This window comes from Dysidea avara, chromosome 7 (assembly GCF_963678975.1).
Source record: "Dysidea avara chromosome 7, odDysAvar1.4, whole genome shotgun sequence".
Taxonomy (NCBI): Eukaryota; Metazoa; Porifera; class Demospongiae; order Dictyoceratida; family Dysideidae; genus Dysidea; species Dysidea avara.
Window position 1 is genome coordinate 26007242 of NC_089278.1, and position 9932 is coordinate 26017173.

Below are 9932 nucleotides of genomic sequence, written 5' to 3' on the forward strand. Positions count from 1 at the left end.
TTCATGGCAAGTGCAAACAACCCTGTGATAGTTTATAGACAGTTATACCACATACCACATTGTTGAAACTACGACAAAGCAATCCAATTGATTAACATCACGTGATGCATTTACAGGGGGAAACCCTTGGAAAGTCCCTTTCACACCTCAAGTAGATGTACTTTGGGATTTTCAAAATGGACTCAAAGTCTTGTGCCACAGTAGAAGTCAGTAAACGTCAGATTCTACTTTTGTTCCAGTTCGAGCGTGTTTTAGTGAATTAGTCTACTAAGGAAAATGCCGCACAACCAAGGCATGTACACTGCAGATGAAGTCAAGTGGAAAAGGAGCAAATGCTATTCTAAAGCACAGCTAGCTATAGACCTTGTGTGCATACGCTTCAAAAAAAAATATTTTTTTTTGATAATGAATGTGAGTGTGTCTTTATGCGAGGGGTCCGACACTTCTTGAAATCTCGTACGCTCCCTGCAGTAGAAATCAGAAATCAAGCCTCTAACCTCCGTAATTCTCTGTAAATTGGAGAATATTCCGTAAACTAAAACTTGTGTAGGCGGAAATCAGTAGAAATCAACCTGGAAATCAGAAATCATGGTAGAAATCTGGAAATCTCATACGCTCTTTTTGAAGTGTCGGACCCCTCGTCTTTATGTGTGTGTGGAGTTGATAGCTATACTACATCAGAAATTGGCTGGCTACGCCCCTGCCCCAGATCCTATCTGGCTATAAATGTGGTCACAAATAAAAGAGAATATGTGAAATAGTGGTCTGGCCATGCGCATGACTAGTTGCACCATAGTTACACTGCACTAAAAGCACTTACTGACCTTGGTAAGTAATGGTTCCTTTACTGCATGCTAAGCATTGAGGTCTATCTTCTGCAGTCTCCTACATACAGCAACAGCAGCTACCCCAACATCAGTTACACTGCTCTCACTGAGGTCCAGTGATACCACATTGGGGTGTAGCACTAACAGCAAACTACAGAAACTATCGAGGAAACTATATATACAATGAATACGTCGGGAGGACTACGTATATCAGTGCTTTCTGTACCACTTACCAGTGCCAAGGGGGGTGTCACCACTGTACAATCTGCGCTGACAGCGAGCGAAAGATGGCCGATTTTACACCATAGACAACGGTCAAGTATCAAGCTGTTTTTTCAGCACGAACAAGAGTAAATAGTGCACGAAAATATAGCGAAAATAAACGGAACGAGGTCATGGACAAGACGGTAAAGTCACTGGTGAAAATAAAATCGATAAGTATCTTTTACCCACAGCTGCAACGCGAGGTCTAACAAACCATAGTATTAACTTGACTGGCTAACATCTTAAAAATGTCTATTTATATGTTACCATGACACTGGCTACCGCTAGGGAATTCTGACCGGGAAAAGATTTTCTTCTGAAAGGAGATGATAGGTAACTTAACATCGGGGGAGAAAGTTCAGTACGCGAGCAACACAATTAACATGGCGTATGATAGCAGGCCGAGGACTGTTGTGTGGAACACGAAGATGCTGGTAGAAATTTCTGTGAGTACATTTGACTCAGTTAGCTAGCTACCAACTCCACGAGTGTGCGTTACGAAACTATCAGTTCTCCACTCGTTGAAACGGGAAGAAAGCTACAGAAGTGTTTCTGTGTAAGGAGCTAGTCTACCGAGTGATGAGAGACTACAACACCTGTTTGCAACTTCTGGCTATATAGCGGTGGTGGTGGTGGTTTACCTACAGCAAGGTGGTGTGTGTCATATTCCCAACCTCTGAGAATGGAGCATCTTTGTCTTTGAAAATACCATTATGCTGGTCTGGTCATGATATGATATGTTTCTTCCAGTTGTCAGTGCTTTCCACAAAGTCAAAGAATACTATCAGAGTTATTGTAGATATCACTTTATGACTGGTAGGTGGTTAGATAAACTTGAGGTTAGACTTTCTCTGTACAAGTAGCCAATATGTGGTTAGAAATTTCTATGCCATTTTTATCCCAGTCCATATTTGTACAAAGCTAAAAGTGACATTGCTGTGCTGGAACAGAGTAGCAGATGTTTTTGAATATTGTAAGTGGAGACTTCATACCTGCTGCTAGTGCATGTAGAATATTTAAATCAGCAATCAGTCAAATATCTTATGATGTTAGTGGACAGGGATCTTTATGATGGAGTGAAGAAAGTATATCAGAAACCCACTAGAATCATGGATTGTTAAGATACTGTTTTTGGATGCTATTTGACATTTCTCTGTACCACCAATTCTCGCCTTGGACTTCAAGTGATACATCTTGACAATATTGATTGTCATTGATGACACATTTGTGGCACCTGGAATGAGTGTTGATGATATGCATACTCTAGTAGTAGAAGTTCTATGAAAAGGCATCGGGTTTAACCTTTAGTTTAGGCTATGTTATTATAAAGGAATAGTAGAAGAAATGAAGGGTATGTATTTTAATGGTAGCTGTTAGGAATGCAAAAATATATCGTGTATTGGCAATATGTTAAGGCCATGATATGTATCTAGAGGTGGGCGATAGCAAAATTTTCACAAGACGATCGATAGTAATGAAAATGGATAATGATATGTATCACTATAGTATCTAAATGACAGATCAGTAGTTAGCTGCTTGAACAATTGAGAATTTTATGAACAAAGTTGCATTGTTTACACCTAATCATTGTTCCTTTCTTGTGAAAAGACAAGAATATGGTTCCTGAATAGAACTACTTAGTAGTCATTTAGAAGTGTTACATCCATCATGATAGTGTAGACGCTAAATATCACAATATGATTTGAAAATTTATATCTCGATACTCGATGTTTTTCACTATTGCCCAGCTCTACATGTATCAGTACAAGATGTACTAAATTTTAATGCCTAACATTCTCATGAATCAAATTATTGTGTGTTGTAGATGCTACCTAAATGATTTTAAAAATGAAAAGGGTCTCCATTTCCTAAAAAGTAACACACTTATGTTTATATTCCACTTTGTGTCATGCGATACATTGCCATATCGTGATACAATGGACTCTGAATGAAGATAATATTATACTGATATACCCAAATACTACAGTCACATATCATGTTGGTGCTTGTCTGTGATCAAATGCTGGTTTGATCTGACAATAATTATGTCAAGGATAGCTAAATGTGCAGATTACTTATCTTTATCACAGGAACAAGAGAAAGAATTTGTTATGTGTATGCAACTATGTGTCTATTTCAATTGTTTTGTTGTCTATATATAATTTTGCAACTGTATGACAGGGTGATTATTCTTACAGGGTGACTTGTTTGAGCCCTGTACTGTACCTCTATAGGGTGACTTGTAACATAGCTGAACTCTCTACAGGACAACTTGTTTGTAACTCTGTACTCTCTATAGGGTGACTTGTAAAGTAGCTGAACACTTGAAAGGGTGACTGATAACGTAGCTGTATTCTCTATGGAGTGAATTGCAATGTAGCTTATAACTGAACTCTCTACAGATTGACTTGTTTGTAACTGAAGTAGCTTGTTTGTATCTAAACTCTCTACAGTGTGACTTGTTTGGAGCCCTGAATTCGCTATAGGGAGATTTGTGGTGTAGCTGATCTCTCTACAGGGTGACTTAGCTGAACTTATAGCTGAACACTCTAATTGAGTGACTCCTAATGCAGCTGACTGTTTTAATAGGTTGACTGCACTATTAGAGTATTTTGATTGCACATTTGCTACATGTAGCTAGTTGGTTTTGCATTACAACTCAATGATTTATCTTTTAAACCACTGAAAGGCCTTTAATTAATACCTCATTCCTTAAAGTGTTTTGCCTGGTAGGTGTGGAAAGTAATCATTTTTTTATTAGCAAAAACTTAGTTGAGTAATCGTTACGCATTACAACAGGCCATCTTATACTACAAAAGTTAGTCAACATTTCACAGCTGACTGGCCGGCTGCTGCCTTTGAAGCAGCAACCAGGTGATTTTCCTGTGGCAATGTAAAAAGTTGATGATCTCTTTTACATCTCTGTTTATAATCATTTACAGCAATAGTGAAACATTTTGGCAGAAGCTAGTGGATGAGAAAAACAGCCAAGCTGTAAAAAAGGTGCAGCCTTTAAAAGCAAGAGTGAAAAAAAGTTGTAGAATCAAAGGTGCAATGATGTGAATTTATTTTTACAGCTGTGGCTTGTCTGTTTTTGCATGGATACTTTATTTACAACCATGCATGATATCAATTGACCTGATCATGATAGTATGGCATGTGGTAGCTAAAATGCAATTCTCCACTACATATTTAAGTTCACATACATGTCATAGGCACCAAGTTACAATGAAAATGTTGCATTGACCACTTTATAGGATTTTCATATAGGCTAACAGTTTTTCATGGGTCATTATATACAGTCATAGCATTAGAGACAAATTCACGACATTTTCATGGTGCTGATATCTGGTCAAAATGGTTCTTATTAAGTCCACAACTTTTTAATGACATCATTAAAAAAAGAAATTTTAATTTAACGGCATATTCAAGGTTATTTCAATATTTTCAGTGTGAATCCATAGAAATTTCATGGCTTTCTGAATTAGTAGCGCAGCTTCTTGAGCTGCATGACACACTTCTGTGTGTCTTGATTGTAAAATTTAAGGTCATCATTCAATAGAATGTTGCACAATACATCCATTAAATTCAGTAAGTACTTTGCAGCTTATTTTTGTGGATAAGATCATTATCTATAGTGAGAAGGTTGACTACTTTTCCATAACAATACGGTACACTATACTTAGTACATGAACAAAATAAAGAAGTCTTGTAATCTATGGTATTCACTTCATCTACATGTGACCTGATATATGCTACACAAACAAATGAGGTAAACTGGTAATCCAATTTATCCGTCATATGATCCGTTGCATGAGCTAATGAGTAATCTGTTTTACTTAATCCATGAAGTGATCCACCCATATCAAAGCATTTGCCAAATATTCTAGATTTCTTCATAGATTTTGCCTGTTTCATATAACAAAGTGTCATAACACCTGTGTACTTTGTTTAACAGGCACAAGGTTCAAAGAAGAGAAAGCTAGACAGCTAGGGACCTTGCATTGTGAAATGTATGTGTTCAGAATGCCCATAAAAACATGTGTTTTCAGTATGTTCTACAATGTATCTCTCTAAACTAACCTGTTAAACAATTTGTACAATCAGAATCTTATTAAGCATCCTTCACTGATATAAAGTTTATAATAGAGCGGCTAAGTAACAAATTTTGATGAAATTGTTCGCTTTGTGATAACAGCACCAAATTTCTGTGTAAGGGTATACTAGATACTGTGCCATGTCCAAATCATAGCCTTAGGCATGTTTGAAAACTTTAAAACTAAGTTATAAGCTGGTCAGGAAACCATACAAGTGCAACTAAAATCTGTTTTTGCTTGAATAGCATCAGTGTGTTTCAAATTTACAGCTGTAATGGAGTCAATATTTCAAAAAGTATAGGCACAGTCCAATAGAAATAATATTTTGCACATCTATGGTTTTGTATACCTTGACCCTCCATGCTTCTTAACATTGCAAGCTAATGACCGGGATGGACACCTCCCTTGATCAGTTTTTGGATATGACCATCCCTTGCTTGTCTATGGAGATTTAAAATTTACAGTGGTTTGCGGAATGTTTGCAACAAAACCATATAGCGCCAACCAATAAACGTGATCTATCTACTTTGAAATGTGCCAAATTTCAGTACATTTACTATTGAACACTTTCATGGCTTCCCAATACATTTTCTATTAGTTTATTTGATATGATTGGTAACTTTAATGGCACTGTATCTAATGTGAAATACTATAAATACTGTACCAAGTTTGGTGGTGCTTTTTCAATAAGTGAATGATTTCTTTTGCTTAGCTGCTTTACCATTAGTGAATTTGGGTAAGGGTAACAACTTCACATATGTTTTGATATGGTGCATGAGCAAGTAAAGTCTTATAATCTATACCATTACTTCATCTGCTTGTAATCTACGCTATTACTTTAGTTGACTACGTGGAAAAATAATAAAGTGGTTTAATCTGCCATGTTTCATTCATTGTGATATGGAATATTATGACAATGTAGGTGAGTGTTCCGACACTTTTTTACGCACAATCCACTTCACGAAAAGTTACATGAGGAATTTGCTTATGTGGGCTTGCTCAGGCTTGCCCCAATAAGGGTTAAACAGGATGTGCATCAGCACATTCCTAGCTGGCTACATGACTACCTACATAAACAGTTCAATCTTCATGTTGAAGCTGACAATTACATAGTGGATAATGCATACTTAACCTGGTTGTGTATATAGTGTACAGGAAGTGTGGGTAGTGTGCATGAGAATGTCTTTTGTGTGTCTACATAGCACTTTATAAATTACCATAGTTTAAAGGGCATTATCAGTTGACTGGTTTATCCTATTAAACAGACTATACCAGGCAGTTAATAATACAGTGTGCAGTTCTGGATGGCATCCAGTGGTACAAATCGTATGATTCACTTACTTTGTTGGAATAGAGGTAAAGAACATAGACCAGTTTCAAAGTCTGCATGGGATACTTACTGGGACAGCATTAATCCTAAGCCTGATATTGTATTTCTTCAAGAGGAAATGCATGCAATAACGGGATCTAACAATTTATTTATCAAGGGCCAAAGAGATTATGAAGAATATCTAAATTCTCCAGAAGCAGCTGTGATGGTAAAAAGTACTATTGCAGTCGCAGATTTGAATTTCTCTCAGTTAGTCTATGATGTATTTGTCAATAATGCACCAGATCCGAGCTCTGATAAGAAGTTGGATGATGAATTTACTAATCCTATTACCACAATGCTAGGTAATATGTTTCAGTTCTTTCGCAATCATGGGGAATGTATAGATTCTGGAAGTGCTGACTTCAAAAAGAAGCAGGAGGCCAATCGTTCACCTAATAGTAGCGCTATTACAATAGATATCATTAAGGATTTAAAAGATAGAATATGCATAGTACCTCTAAATGTACAAGAACTTAGCATCATTGCTGTTTCATTCCATGCTAAAAGCAAGACTGGTGATAAGGGAAGTAAAATAACTAATCTGTTCAAGTTTCTGGATGAATTAGGACATTCAACAGGGTGCTGTGCTGTTGTCGTTGGAGGAGATTTCAACATTGATCTTCTCACAGATGGTAAGGGCATTGATCTGTGTGGTTTCATTGTACCACCTTATGATCCAACAATACATCGAGCAATACATGGTCGAGTGTATATGTGCATCGACTTTTTTGCTTACAAGAACTTCTTACCAAATACTGGTGTAGAGGTAGAACAAGTTTGTTCAAAGATGATAATCAAATGTCCTGATTTAGTAAGTGGTTCATCAGGAGAATATCATATCAGTTTAGAAAAGTACAATAATGATAACTATAAAATGTTACGAATAGCATCTAATCATGATCCACTTCAAGCTAGATTAACACTTTATAATTCACCACCTCATACACCACTTAATTCACCACCTAGAACACCTCATACATCATCCAGCACACCTCACTTGTTTGGAAAAACACTTAGTAGCTACAAGAAGAGGCAAAGAAAGTCAGCCAGAGAAATGAAGCCAAGATGTTTGCTTGAACAGAGTTCTGACAATTTTCATTTAGAAGATGATGATCGGGAAGATGACGACTATGAGGAAGATGATGATGAGGAAGATGATGATGAGGAAGATGACGATGAGGAAGAAGATCAAGAAAAAGATGATGATGTTGCATGTTTACAACAAGGAGTTAAGGGTATTAATCTTAGTAGTGCATCTATAAGGAAGCCAAGCACATAAGAGTCTAGTAACACTGTATATAGTTATAGTAATGCATGCAATTATACTCATTAATTACAAATCTGTTTGCAGTAAGTGGTTTGAGCATGTTGAATACTAATAAAAATGATATATCCTAATATGGTACATGTATGAGGTTCTCTTAGTGACCTCCCATATGGAGATAGGTATCTGCAAGAGTTCATAATAATTATTTGTGTGGGGGTTAGGGTTAACCTATACAAATATTGTAAACTTTTGGTATCTGCATATCTCCAGCAGCACACCTTCACACTACAGATTATCACCTCACCTGACAGATCAGTTGTTTTACTCCTGCAGCACACCTCACTAATGATCACTGATGTGTCAAGTAGTTTTGCATATCTCTCTAATGATCTGCTCCCTCAGGAGGCATAGTGGGTCAGTGAGCTTTCTTTTGTAGGTAACAGTGCAGGAAATGATTGTGGGTTTACAATTTGTGCAAAATATGATGACATAGTGATGCTGAACCTACAATCAATCAATCTACATTAATACATCCCCAAGTCAGTTAGAGACCACCCACTCAGATCTTCGTGGCTTTTTTAACATCACAAAGATCCTTGTGGTGGGTCTCTAACAATAACTTGTTGTACAGGTATAAGGATGGGTAATACTAGGATTTTTTATTTGATTTGATATTTGATACTTTTTTTTTGTAGTATGGGGTGTCTATTATCTATGTTGTAAAGATCAATGCGATATCAATGTGACTCAAAAGCTGTTGAAATGAAGTTATGTATACAGCACAATTTTTTTTATTTTTGCTAATTATAAGTATAAACAGTGCTGTAAATAGCTTGATCAAGCATTACTGTGCCATCTAAAACTTCAAATAGCAGTCACTTCCCATTTGCAATAAAATCTTAATTGATCATGTGAGCTACCTGTATTAGTATTGACTCTTGTCGATACTCCTTTTGAATTGTACCTGATTGTGTCGTATTGATACAATTGGTACCATATCGCCCATCTCTAATAAGCTAGGAAAATTTTACAAGCTAGTAGGCATCATTACAATAAAAAGCATTTACATATGGGGGACAATTGTGAAGCTAGCCATTGTTTATTTTTTGCAGTGACAAGTCACTTTACATATTAGTCATGCAACTTAACACATGCCCCAATTATCAAAGATTGAAATACAAAGTCGCCATTCTGTCTCAAAAGTTTTCAGTTATGTTCCACCTATTATACAGCGTTACAAAGAACAACAGTACAAGAAATGCCTCTGCAGTCAATTCAGTCACTATATGGCCCATTTTACTTCAGTTCCACCTGTTGTACAGCATTACAAATGAAGAACAGTATGAGAAGCTGCCTCTTCTGTTACACTACTGAAAATAAAGCACTGAAGCTATATGCTGTGAGTTACCATGCACCTACATGGTAGTGCAGGAAAAATGGGAGGACAAAGGTATGTCCATGATGCATGTATTGTAATTGCTGCAGGTTGCACATCTCAAGCCAAAGCGATGTTGGAACAATGCAGAAATCAAGCCGGTAGCCTTATCCATATAGTTGAGTTACGCTTAGCTGGAGGCATCAGTCAGATAGACAATCAGTCAGATAGACAATCAGTCAGATAGACAATCAGTCAGATAGACAATCAGTCAGATAGACAATCAGTCAGTTAACAGAAATTCAATTAAATTAAAGATTTCATAGAAACCTGTTTGAAGGGTTTGAGGTCACTCTGAAGAACATTTATGGACCAAGCCCTAGTTGATACTAAGACTTACAAACATGGTGTGCAATATTAAGAAAACTTGTCATGTTTACTTACTTGTGTGCTAATGTGCATTTCTTTACTCAAGCACATACATAGCATTTTTGTTTTGTGTTTGACACTTTTTTTACATAATAGAAAATAAAGTGACAAAAATGATGACAATGCTAAAACTTTGTGGAAAACCTTGACGTCCACCCATGCAATACACTATACCCTGTAATCACATTTTAACTGTGTGTCCAGGGGGTACTGACATGTAAGCCATCTTATCCATTCTGCCATGCTTCAGTATGTGCCATGTGACTGCACTCAAACCAAAAATGGTGGAACCCAGAGACAG

The 9932-nt window shown here is 36.8% G+C and overlaps 1 protein-coding gene across 1 annotated transcript; it reads left to right on the forward strand.

The window, feature by feature from the left end:
- Nucleotides 1-1101: 1101 nt before the first annotated feature.
- LOC136259737 (uncharacterized) lies at nt 1102-7839 on the forward strand. The gene is made up of 2 exons (XM_066053258.1): nt 1102-1234; nt 1283-7839. Exon 2 carries the CDS (start codon nt 6493-6495, stop codon nt 7837-7839), a length of 1347 nt encoding a protein of 448 aa, XP_065909330.1. The 5' UTR covers nt 1102-1234; nt 1283-6492.
- The last annotated feature ends 2093 nt before the right edge of the window (nt 7840-9932 follow it).